General features: G+C 38.1%; 1 protein-coding gene across 1 annotated transcript in view; it reads right to left on the bottom strand.

Moving 5' to 3' along the window:
* Positions 1-12,964, bottom strand: part of C2H4orf17 (chromosome 2 C4orf17 homolog) — a 33,768-nt gene extending 20,804 nt beyond the window's left edge. Inside the window, exons 1-2 of the mRNA XM_047718068.1 lie at positions 12,720-12,964; positions 5,657-5,876 (exon numbers count right to left, since the gene is read on the bottom strand). Of these exons, the coding sequence (XP_047574024.1) occupies positions 5,657-5,783 (127 nt within the window). The 5' untranslated portion in view covers positions 5,784-5,876; positions 12,720-12,964. The remainder of the gene's footprint in view (positions 1-5,656; positions 5,877-12,719) is intronic.
* Between the last annotated feature and the right edge of the window lie 208 nt (positions 12,965-13,172).

Genomic DNA, 13,172 nt, shown 5'->3' with positions numbered 1-13,172 from the left:
TTTAAACCTTTAAAGGTATTCTTTTACTAAGTTTACGAATGGGACTAAATATTAATCAATGATCCCCTTGAAGTGATTGTTAAAATTTTCTAGATGTATAAGCAAAATAATAAAATTTATAAGGTAAATTTAAAATTTAAGTTTAAAATTTAAAATTTTAAATATTTAAATATAAGTTGAAGTTTAAATTTTAAAGTTAAATTTTAAAGTTTACTTTAAAATAACAAGTAACTGCATTAATCTTTATTGTGCATAAAACTTTCCATCAAGAATGCCAAATACTTACTATCAGGATAGCAAGTGCTATAAAAATATTACTACTCCACATCACACCTTCCTCTCCAGGCCAAACATGATCCAGCCTCTACAGACCAGCAGGGGAGTGGGGGTATGGTCTGTTTTTCCTCCCCCTTGCTCTTCCATTCTTCCTTCCCCACTCACTGCTGTTAGCTCCTCTGGAGTTGGGGTGGAGGAGGAAGGAATAGTGAAGGGGACACAAAGTCCTGCTTGCTTAGTGGTTTTAATTTAGTGTTGAGGCATCTGTGAAAACAGATCTGTGAGGCAGAGAAGAAATGCTGGCTCTTTCTCTCATGAGGTATTTTTATGGGTTCTTTGGAGACCCCTGGCTGAGGAAATCTCTGACACTGTTCATTGTCATGGATAATGTATCTACCAGATAATTGCTAACATCTCTTCCTTCCCACCTTTGCCCCAGGTGAAACGTCACCAGCCTCTTTCTGGAGTTGTCCAATGAGTTAGTCCTCTTGGGCTGGGTCCTTGCAAGACAGTTCTCGACCAGCTTCCTCTGAGTGTCCGCTCTAGCCCACAGGAAACAACATTCTTTGCCTGGTCTTCTGTGGGAGAGCAACTCAATCCTAGTCTGTGCCACTGACACAGTGAGCTTCAGCCAGCTCCAGGCAGCTCTTGTCTTGAGATTTTAGAGGAGAATCAGACACCATTCTCTGTGTCCTCCATAACACAGAAGAGACAGAACAAGTTCAGTGTAGTCTCCCCATGATCCACTACAGAAACAGGGTAGGGCAGACCAGGAACAGCATGGGTAAGGAGCGAGCTAGCCTGTGAGACCTGTGTCCTCTCTGGACATTCTCCATAAATGATTCCCTGGAAAGGCCTGCACGTTTGGTGAAGGCAACGACTGCTGCTCTTCATGGAGGGAAAGGGAAGGACACAGCACCCCAGTGACTCTTTTCGAAGAAATCTTCACTCTCTCTCCTTTCTATCAAGTTTTCTCTAAAGCAAAAAAGCCTAGAGGTAGGCTACCATCATAGGGCTAGTTTCTAAATTACTTCTTAGCAAGTCATGCATAAATGATCTCAAAACATGGCTTTAGCAAAAGTTCCAAAAAACCTCATTTAATTCCATGACTAAATATAATGCTTTTTGCCATGAAGTAGGGGTACTCAAATTTCTTTGGCTATTGTGCCCTTTGTTCAAACACATTTTACCCCATCTTTGTCTCTTGCCTAGATCTCTAGGACTCTTCTGAATATAGCTTAAAAACTTCAGCCAACCAAATGTAATTTAAAACCATTTCTCTCTGTTTTCAGAGATTTTTCCTATCCCAGCATCGTTGCTATTTGTTTTCAGTCTCTTTCTCTGGATTTTCTGTGTCTATCCATCCCTGTGTTTTTCAGAGTTCGGTGGGATTTCTTTCTTGGGCGATAACATTACTGTTTTAACCTAAATGCTCCTGCTTTTCACATCTACTTTACCCTCATCTAACCCTTAGCCTCCAAGTCCTTCTATCCATTTCTCTACTTGGTCATTTACTCCTGAACGTTCCATTGGCATATCAAGTACAACAAGGTTGTCTGAAATGAAGCTTTGAATCTTACCTCTGACATATGTCCTTCATCCTATATGCTCAAGATTAATAGTTGGTTCACTATTCACCCAGTTAACCAAGTTAAAATAAAACTGATAATAATTCTAGACTTTTTTTTCCATCCTTAAATCCAGTAAATGCCCAAGTCCTGCTAATTGTTTCTTCTTAATTTTTATCATGTACCTTCCAGTATAAACCTCTGTGAAATGCATTCTTGACACTCCTCCAGTGGTTTCCCTATCTGTGTATTACATCTGAACTTCCAGCATACTTCTATCATTGCCCATAACACAATGTATTATAATTATTTCCTATTATTCCTATCTCCTCCAAGTACATTGTGAGCAGAAACTGGCTTATGTTGTGTTGCTAACAAAGAGCATATATGTATCACAAATAGAGACTTTAAATTAACATTTCTTAGAATGAACAAACTTACTGATGATTTAATTTTTTAAGGATTTATCTACTACAACAGCATTAGGTCTCACAGACTTCAACACTTGAATGCTGGTAAAAATGGACCATAAGAATTATCTTTGGGGGAAACTAGTGAAACGAGTTGTAGTATCCTTGTGCTGAGTGTGGGTTCAAACTACATATCTGTTAACAGTCAAAATAGAGCAGGTTGTGGCTCTTCTCTTCCTCATGCAATTCCAGTTACTAGGCTTTCTAGAATTAGCATGGATTTCCTTGAAAGATTTCCAAAGAAAATTTTCTATTCAATTGAACGTATATTTATATGTGGACATACAGTACTATAAGCAAGGCTTTGTGGTAGGCATTGCAGGGGGGTTGAAGACATAAAAGTCAACCCTTTGCCTGCCAACAGTTTTATACTGTATTATAGGTATAAGATAATTCAAGGCAGAATGTGAATTACATATACAGGAGTTATGTATCAAGTACTTTCAAGTATTTGGAAGTCAGAAAAAAATATTACACTCAATTTGGTAATATTTGCCCTCATAGAGAAAAAATGTTCTAATGAAATGCAACGTTTTTCTCATGTGGGTTTTAAAAACCTGTATCGTCAGATTTTGCCAAGACAACAGATTCCAAGCCATCTATGACTTCTTTATTGTAATATCTGTTTGCTCTCTCCTGACCTTCATTTTTCTGATCTTCTTTAGGAATTTGGTTTTGGTGTTCACCCAGCCATTCTCATTCAATCTTATTTTATCTCATAACCCTGTGATGGCTTTCCCTATACTGCTCATCTGGGCTTTTCTCTTGCTCTAACCCAAAGTTCAGTCTTCATTTCTCTGCCCTGCTGTCTGCCCTGGCCCATCCTTCATCTCTCTCACTTGGATGACTGGGTCAGCCTTTCAACTGATCTCCTAAACTCTTCTAAGGCCACTGTTCCCCTTCTACTTTCTACAATACAGCTAGAATGAGTTTTTTAAAGAATGAAATCACTTGCTCAAGGACACACAACTAGATAGCTAAGGTAGAACATGAACCCTCCTTAAAATCTGTCAGAGGCTCTACATTTTTACCTGAGTATAATTTAAGCTTCCTTCTTTCCTTCCACAAGAATTACCTAGTACCTCCCATATCACAGCCACTCTAGGAAACTGAAAATAAGTGGTGAGCAAAACAGACACATCTTCAGCTTTCAAGGAGCTCACAAATTTGTGGAAGATGCTTGATAATAATCAAATAAAAATATTTAGTCATAAGCTGCAATAGTTGCTGTAGTAGATGTGGGAATGCACTACACAAACCATGCCTTCAGGACTAGCACGCTCATCCGTCCACCTGACATGTGTCAGTGACTGATGGCTCATGCTGAGTCCCTCTCTGGGAACTGCTCTCAGCTGAAGACTGCTTTCATGCGTGATGAGACCATGATGAGACCATGACCAATAAGTGGTTGATGGGGGTTACGAAGGCCTGATTCCCTTGCACGATGGAAACTTGACCAGTAAGTGGTTGATGGACAATTACAAAGGCCTGACCCCCTTGCTTTAAGCTGCAACACCTCTACAGAGCTGTCCATGGCTCCTTATGGGACTGACTGAGGCTTCTTTTATTTACATTACCACTGTCCAGTCCTGCTTCCCTGGCCTCCTATACATGTTGTTCCTAAGAGCAGTTCCCGATAAACCTCCTTCACACAAATCTCCATCCCAGAGTCTGTTTCCAGAGAACCTGATCCAAGACAATTGCCCCGATGGAGTACTATGAGAATATACCGTAAAGAAAGTGAATTTAGATTGAGGATGTGGAGCCTAGAAGTCTTTTTTAAGTTACACTTAAACCAAAACCCGAGAAACGAGAAAAAGCAAATAATGAGGGGATTTTTTGGTGAGAGGAAATAGTATGAGTGAAAATCCAGAGGTGGGAAAGTTCTTATTATACGTTCAAGGAACTTAGGCAAGTGCAGTATGGCATACGTATAATGAAAATGGGTGGGTGGGTGGCTATTGATAGGAGATGAGTCATAAGAGGCAGAGGCCACAACATAGTGAACATTTTAGTCTACATCAAGATAAACATTATCTTAGATACCTGGGAAATCTCTGAAGGGTTTTGAGTAGTGCATTGAAACAGTTAAATTTACATTTTAATATGATCTTATTCTGTGGAGAGTGGATAGGATGAGGGCAAGGGTGGAAATAGGGCAGTTAGGAGGCTACAAATTACAAAAGTAGCAGTCAGACCAAGAGATAATAATGGCCTAGAAAGGAGGTGTGACAGTGGCCATGGAGAGAAGTAGCTTAATTTGCAAAATATTTAGAAAAGAAAGTGACAAGATCAAGTTAAGTATTGCAAGAGGAAAGGAAGGAGAGGAAGGAGTTCAAGAAAGGCCCAAAATGTATGGTACCATTTACTAGTTCAGGTAGACTAGTTGGAGAAATACACTTTTGAAGGAAGATCCAGAGCTCTGTTTCAAAGAGCCAAATTCAAGGTGCCCATGAAGCATCCATTGCCTCATATGTAAGTTAAGCAGGCAACTGAATATGGAGATCCCAATTTTAGAAGAGTAGTCTGAGTCTAAGACACCCATTTGAAAGCACTTGGTCTATACAGTTTTTGAAACTTGTGAATGAGTAAATTGTAGTAGGGTCATGGTATAGATTAAAGAGAGAAAATGGCTAAGAGAGAAAATGGCTAAGAAAATGGCTAAGGGGTGTGAGGGACTCCAACATTTCCTACAGAATCAGGGAAAAAAAAACAACTCTGGGAAGGAGCAGTCAGAGAGATAGGGGAGATAATTAGCAGTATATGATGTTACAGAAACTAAATTTTAAAAGAAAGAAAGAAAAAGAGAGAGAAAGAAGGAAAGAAAGAAGAAAGAAAAGAAAAGAAGAGAAAAGAAAAGAAGAAAAGGGGAAGAGAAGACATGAGGCAAAGATGGAGGGAAAGAGAGATGGAAGGAGGGAGGGAGAAAGGGGAGAAAGAAGAGAAAAAAGGAGAAAAAGTAACAGAAAGGGAAAAAGGGCTAGAGGGTAAAATGTATGCTTCTCTAGGGCTAATATTTAGCCTGTAAATGCTAGCAGGAATATGCAGTTTGTTAAAATATTGAATACTTTTATACCAATTGGTCAGTTGTTGCTGTGAGCTCTTTGGCCCCCCTCCAGGTCCCTTTCCTAGCAGTCAGGAAATCCCAGGGTTAATGCCTGGCACAGGGGATGCTTGCAGGCTCTGCTCTAACCTCAAGTCTGGCCTCTGGTCTCTATGGTCCATACCCGTGCCTCACCATTAGATAAGTATTCTGAGTAGTATCCCTGTGTTTACCCACCAGAATCATCAAGTAGTCCAAATGCAGGGACAGAGAGATTCTAGGATCTTGAGTTCCCTTACCTTTGATGTGGCAGACCCTTCTGGGGTGAGGGGTGTGCCGGACTAGAAAACAGCTTCCATTTCTAGCCATGATATGGTTGCCTTTGCTCTCAAAGGGAAGAGCAGACGCTGGGGACTTGAGGCTCATGTTCTTGAGGTATTGGTTTGCTCCTCTCCGCTGTTGCCACAAAAGGTCCTGGGATTCTACCTTGTTAACCTCACTTCCAGAGGTGCTTAGACCCTGAAATCATAGAATGACATTCATTCTGACGAGGGGTTCTTGACATTTCCTTACACATCAAACATTTCTTCTTTGTTTGCACTGCATTATTTCTCCTGTCGAAACAACGTGAGGCTATTTACTTTGGACCAAATTTTTTTTTTATTTATTTATTTTTTTTACTATTTTTTTTAAAGATTTTATTTATTTATTTGACAGAGAGAAATCACAAGTAGGCAGAGAGGCAGGAAGAGAGAGAGGAGAAAGCAGGCTCCCCGCTGAGCAGAAAGCCCGATGCGGGGCTCAAACCCAGGACCTGGGATCATGACCTGAGCCGAAGGCAGTGGCTTAACCCACTGAGCCACCCAGGCGCCCCTGGACCAAATTTTTGTAAACATTGAAATGAATACTGGCAAGGGTGGAACAGAGGCATTTTTCCCTGGAAAACTCAAAACCTTAAAATATGTTCTATATTTAATTACGTTTAAGGTCACTTTGTTAGCTTACCAACATAAAAATACATAACGTGGCTATCAATTTTGAAATAATAAGTGAAAATGAGAGCTTTAAACTATAATAACCACAAATGTGTTTTACATTGATGTACCTTTCCTATTAAGATGTGATACATATAACGAGGACCTTCCCTATTATGCTTTAAGACAACCAGCTTCTTAAATTTGTATCATCTTCTGAGAAGATGGTAAAACCTAAAGGAGAAAAGAAATCTGATAGTTACATCTACAAATGATATTGCATCTACAAACGATAAACTAGGGAAACTTTGGCATTCGTTAGTTGCAATTTTCAGTAATATTTAATGATTCTCTCTCAATCACTCAGCAATCATTTATTAGACACCTACAGTGTCATAGGCCTAAGCGATCAAATATAATGTTATGGCTCTTTGGGAAGTTACAATTATGTGGGGAAATTTTCTGGATGAGAAACACAAGAAAGAGTTAAATAAACTTTCTCTCTCTCTCTCTTTTTAAGATTTTATATATGTATTTGTCAGAGAGAGAGAGAGAGAAAGCACAGGCAGGGGGACGGCAGGTGGAGGGAGAAGTAGGCTCCCCGCTGAGCAAGGAGCATGATGCAGTACTCAATCCCAGGACCCTAGCATCATGACCAGAACGGAAGGCAGTCGCTTAACTGACTGAGCCACTCAAGTGTCCCTAAGCAAACTTTCTTAAAGATGGCATAATATTGGGGTGCCTGGGTGGCTCAGTTAGTTAAGCATCTGCCTTGGGCTCAGGTCATGATCCCAGGGTCCTGGAACGAAGCCCTGTGTCCAGCCCCATGTCGGGCTCCCTGCTCAGTGGGAGCTTCACCCTCTTCCTCTGCCATTCCCCCTGCTTGTGCTCTCTCTCTTGCTTTCTATCAAATAAATAAATAAAATCTTTTTTAAAAATGGCATACTATCTTGAAATTTGAAGAAGGATTTTTTTTCTGGTGTTATATTTCCTATCTTACATGGAAATCTTATTCATCATAGCAGTACTGGGAAATATACATTTTACTACTAACCATGGCAGGGAGTTTTTCTGGTTAGAATAATTTTCAGCATTCAAATACATCCGTGTTCTAGAAATTGATCTCAAGATTGGGGCACACATTTTTAGTTTATTGACTACCTTTTTAGACCATAGAATCTGTGTTCAACTTTTTCATGGTATATACTCAGAGTCTATGGTATATAAATTTCCAGCCCTGTTGCCACAAAACACCTAATATTAATAAATTCTAAACTTATTCTAGGCCAAATAAAATATATTAAAATATTTGGAATTCATAAAATACTGTTATCTAACAATAAAATGTGTATTTTCTTATTGTTCCTCATAAATAATGAGGAGTTAGTTCTAACCTCTTTCCTTAACTCAAACTGTAGAGTTACTGATTCTTTCTGTGTGAGATCTTTCATACAATTAAGTTAGTAAATTCATTTTGTCTCTATTGGGGAAAAAGGATATAGTAGGCAATTTGGAGAGTGGAAAGGACACTGAACTGAAATTTAAAAATGATATATATATGGTCCTAACTTTGTCATTAACAAGCTAAGTGACCAAGGATAAATACCTTTATTTCCTAGATTTTGATTTGCTCATCTGAAACTTGATGGGATTGATGGAGTGGTCAGCTAGGATATTCACCTGTTCTACTATATGTGTCTTCCCCACATCAATCATTCTCTTAGGTTAATTTGAAGGGTAGGGATATACTTTAAATTCTGGTGTTATAGGTCAATAAACAAACAATGAAGAAAACTCTTCTTTTTCCTCTTATGAAAATTTTGGTGCCTCCAGGAAGTTTGAAATTCATACATTTAAAAAAGTGCTATAGGATTTACTCTGGGATTACAGAAAACTTAATTATATGATGTTGTGACTTTTATTGCTTCTATTGGAAGTTTCAAAATAATTTCAAAATAGTTGAAGAGATAAAGGCAATATGTAAATATTTTATCCATATATATCATTAAAATATTTACAAAATCAACAAACATTATGGACTATTGAAAGTCTGATTTAAACTTAAAGTTTTAGGGCCACCTGAGTGGCTCAGTTGGTTAAGTGGCTGCTGAGGTCATGATCTCAGTGTCCTGGGATCGAGCCCTGGATCAGGGTCCCTGTTCTGTGAGGAGTCTGCTTCTCCCTCTCCCTCTGCACATCCCCCTTGCTTATTCTCCCCACCCAAATAAATAAATAAAATCTTTTTAAAAAAACTTAACTTTTCAGAAATGAGGTAAATGAATAACTCAAGACTAAGTTGTACTTTGAATTGTTCTAACAAGTGATCTAATGATGAAAAAATAAAACTACCTTGAACCTGAAAAAAAGTGAAACTATATTTCACTTTGTGAAAGACATTGTTAACAGAATGAAAAGGCAGGTCACAGACTGGGAGAAAATATTGTGATACACATATCTGATAAAGAACTTGTATCTAGAATAATAAGGAACACTTAACACTCAACATTAAGAAAACAAATAGCTAAATTAATAACTGGGCAAAAAAGCTGAACAAATACCTCCTCAAAAAAGATAATCAGATGGCAAATAACAATGCATATAAAAAGATACTCAACATCATTTTTCATTAGGGAATTGCAAATTTAAACAATGATATACTGCTACACACCCATTAGAATGGCTAAAATCCAACATACTGACAATGCCAAATGTTGACAGAAACGTGAAGCAACAGCAACTCTTATTCATTGCCAGTGAGAATGCAAAATGGTATAGCCACTTTGGAAGAAAGATTGGAAGTTTCTTACAAAGCTACACATACCCTTACCATATGATCTAGCAATTGCACTCCTAGATATTCACCCAAAGGAGTTGAAATCATGTTGACATAGAAACCTACACATGAATGTTTGTTCATAATTACCAAAAAATGGAAGGAACCAAGATGTCCTTCAATAGGTGAATGGATATATAAACTGTGGTACATCCATACAATGGAATACTATTCAGCAGTAAAAGACATGAGCTATCAAGCCATGAAAAAACATGGAGGAACATTCAACGTATATTGCCAAGAAGCCAATATGAAAAGGCTACATACTGTTTGATTCCAACTATATGACATTCTGGAAGAAACAAAATCATGGAAACAGTTAAAACATGAGTGGAGGCCAAGGAGCTCCCAAGGAGACGTGGGGGAGTAATGAATAGGTGCAATGCAGGAGATTTTCTGGGCAGTGACACTAACCTGGATTATACTGCTCTAGACTGTAACTGTGGATCCATGACATTATGCATCTGTTGAAGCCTACAGAACTGTACAACACAGAGTGAATGCTAACTTAAAGTATGGACTTCAGGGGTGCCTGGGTGGGTCAGTGGGTTAAGCCTCTGCCTTCGGCTCAGATCATGATCTCAGGGTCCTAGGATCGAGCCCCGCATCAGGCTCTCTGCTCAGCAGGGAGCCTGCTTCCCCCCTCTCTCTCTGCCTGTCTCTCTGCCTACTTGTGATCTCTGTCTGTCAAATAAATAAATAAAATCTTTAAAAAAAATAAAATAAAGAACGGACTTCAGTTACTAATAAGGTATGATATTGATTCATCAATCATAACAAATGTACCACACTAACACAAGATATGAATAATAGGGAAGACTAGGTAGGCAAGATACTCCCTGTGCTTTCTGCTTAATTTTTCTGTAAGCTGAAGAACTACTCTAAAAACTAAGGTCTATTAATAAAACAAACAAACAAATAAACAAACAAAAAAAACAGAAACTACCTCAAGTCTAAAGAAAAGCAAAACTCTTTTAGTTACTATAAACAATGGCCACATCTTATGCTTCCACCTGTTGCTGATACTGATTTTAACACTCTTTGACTGACAATTCATTCCTCAGTTATTTTAATGTACATCATTCTAAAGTTCATGAATTGGCTTAGAATAATTTTTCTCTATTAAGATATCTCTTTGTTATAAGCACTGATTTTGGACCATAACTTTTTAAGACTTATAAACTCAAAAGAAATGAATGAATCATTAATACTCAGATGTAAGAATAGATTTTTCCCCCCAAAGACAAGAGAAATATGAAAAGAACATATTATTAAAATAAGGAATTAACAGAAGAACAGAAAATTATTTATTCATTGGTAAACAAAGATTATCTTTATTATACAATCAGAAATATCACTTATTTTATGATGAAGTGACTAAAAATTTTTCTAAATCAATGTTAGAGATACCCTTTAATGCAAAACTGGTATATCAGTGTATATCATGGATGGATTCTGTAAGACTAAACCAGTTATAATAACTTCCACAAATAAGCCATGGATTCTTTACTACACCCAAATACAATTTTATGAAATAATATTTTTTAAAAAACCCAAAACAAACAAAAAAACAACACAGAGAAAACAAAACACACACACACACTTGTTTCCACTATTTTAGCTTGTTAGGTTTTTACTGTATAATATGGAGTAGTTCTCAACCTACTTCTCCACCGTGATGCACATGACAGGTGGTGTTCACAGGAAAAGACACATCCCCATCTCGTGTTCCAACTTTAAAGAATGCATTCCACAGTTGTGGAGAAGCAAAGTACTAAAAACATTTTCAGTCACTGCAACTATGGTGTGTCAGTAACTGTTGTTCAGAAAAGCTGTACGTATTAACAGGTTTTAACTCCAATCTTTCCAAACAGGTAGGCAAATGACATTGCCACTAAATACCAAGAGACAGTGTTGAAAAACTTACCCTTCTTTATACTAATTCCTTTTAAAAGTGAAATGATTTGCAAACATGAACATTTTAGCTATTATTAGTAAATATGTTGTGTTTTGCCTCCCCACTTGTGTTGCAAAACCTTGGTGGAGCCCTCTTGACTTAGAGGCTATGCCCAAAAGATCTGCTGAATGAAAGTAGCCAAGTTCTGTTTATAATTCTATGTTGCTTGTGATGCCAGCATTCTGCTTTCATTCTGGAGAAGGGGAAAAAAAAACCTGTATAGTGGTAACTGAGGGAAAATCTAATTAAAATTACCATTCGCCATCCAGGGAATTATGAAAGAGCTTCTGAGAACAACATTTTCTTTCCTACAGCCTCTTGAATTGACCTGTATATTAGCAAATCACCGAATTTTATGTAGAATACATGACACAAAATCCTCAAATCTATGTTTTTTTTGTTTGTTTTTTTTTTTTTAAGATTTTTTTTTTTTTTTTTTTTTTTGACAGAGAGATCACAAGCAGGCAGAGAGGCAGGCAGAGAGAGAGGAGGAAGCAGGCTCCCCGAGAGAGCAGAGAGCCCGATGCGGGGCTCGATCCCAGGACTCCGAGATCATGACCTGAGCCGAAGGCAGCGGCTTAACCCACTGAGCCACCCAGGCGCCCCTCAAATCTATGTTTTAAAAACATTAGTAATCATCTAGTCCTAACTTTGGTCATTGTTATTTTTAAACTATGCAAATCTGTATTAAATATTAATAATCTTAGTCCAAAATAACACTTATGTACGATGTGTGTTTTAAACAGGAGAACACAATATATGATCGAGAAGAGCTGAAAGTTACTATGAATTCCCAGAGATGCAGAGATTACATACATAGATGATGAACGCTGAAACAATTTGCATTTGCTAGGAGTAGCCTAAAATGTACACCACTCAGATCTTCACTTCATTGCTCTGCCTAAATGAGGCTTTCTCCAAAAGTCTTCCTTACCCTTCTCTGAAGTAGTTCCCTACCATCTCCCCAGCCTCCATAACTCTCTAAACCTTACCCTCCTTAAGCTGTCTTCATAGCACATGTCACTTTCTTTTTTCTTTTTTTTTAAAGATTTTATTTATTTATTTGACAGAGAGAGAGAGATCACAAGTAGGCAGAGAGGCAGGCAGAGAGAGAGAGGAGGAAGCAGGCTCCCTGCAGAGCAGAGAGCCGGACACGGGGCTTGATCCCAGGACTCTGGCAGAGGCTTTAACCCACTGAGCCACCCAGGCGCCCCCACATGTCACTTCCTGATTTTTTTTCCCATTTCTATGTTTATTTTCTGCTTCTCACCATTAGATATCATAATTAAGCAGGCAATGGTCTGGTGTCCAACCTCTGTATTCCCAGTATCTGTCTCATAGTATATGCTCAGTATTTGTTACAGAAAGTTAATGTTTTCCACAGAATAAATGTGGAAATAAATTCAACATTAGCTCATTTTATTTATATGATCTCCTCAACAACAGATGGTTTACTTTAAAAGATAATACACCATTACCTCAAAACAGATTTATTTAGTCTTCACATGGTCTTGAAAAGAAGATGAACCTGAGGTTCATTACCTAAACCATACCAAACCTTTTTGAAAATTTTTTTAATGATGAATTTAAAATTATACCTGAGGACAGTTTTCAAAGAAGGTAATCTGGTTGACAGGAACTCAAGGTTGTTGATACCCTCCAAGCCCCATAATGGGTCTGTACTGAGTTGTCATTGGTTTCCTTTAATCTTTGCACTTGAGCTGGGAATTTTTAATTGGCAGAGACAGACTAATGTCTAATACTTCCAAAAGAATCTCACAATCTCCCTCCAGTTTCTCCCACTGTTACTCCAAGGAGCCCACGGGGCTCCCTGGTTGTTAAGATACACTACACAGCTTAGCAACGTTGTAACATTCCTTAGGGAAATCTGAATTCCAGAACCTCTTCACCTGCCATTCTTCTCAGAGCTTCACTTAACTCACAGCTTCACAAAACCACATGGCACCAGCGACTTTTCTCCGTTTCATACATAGCATAGTGTTGAATGGAATGCAAGAGAAAGAGAAATGAGAAAGAGAAAAGAGAGGGCA

Source organism: Lutra lutra, chromosome 2 (genome assembly GCF_902655055.1).
Source record: "Lutra lutra chromosome 2, mLutLut1.2, whole genome shotgun sequence".
In the NCBI taxonomy this organism is placed as follows: Eukaryota; Metazoa; Chordata; class Mammalia; order Carnivora; family Mustelidae; genus Lutra; species Lutra lutra.
This window is presented reverse-complemented; position numbering and strand designations above follow the sequence as displayed.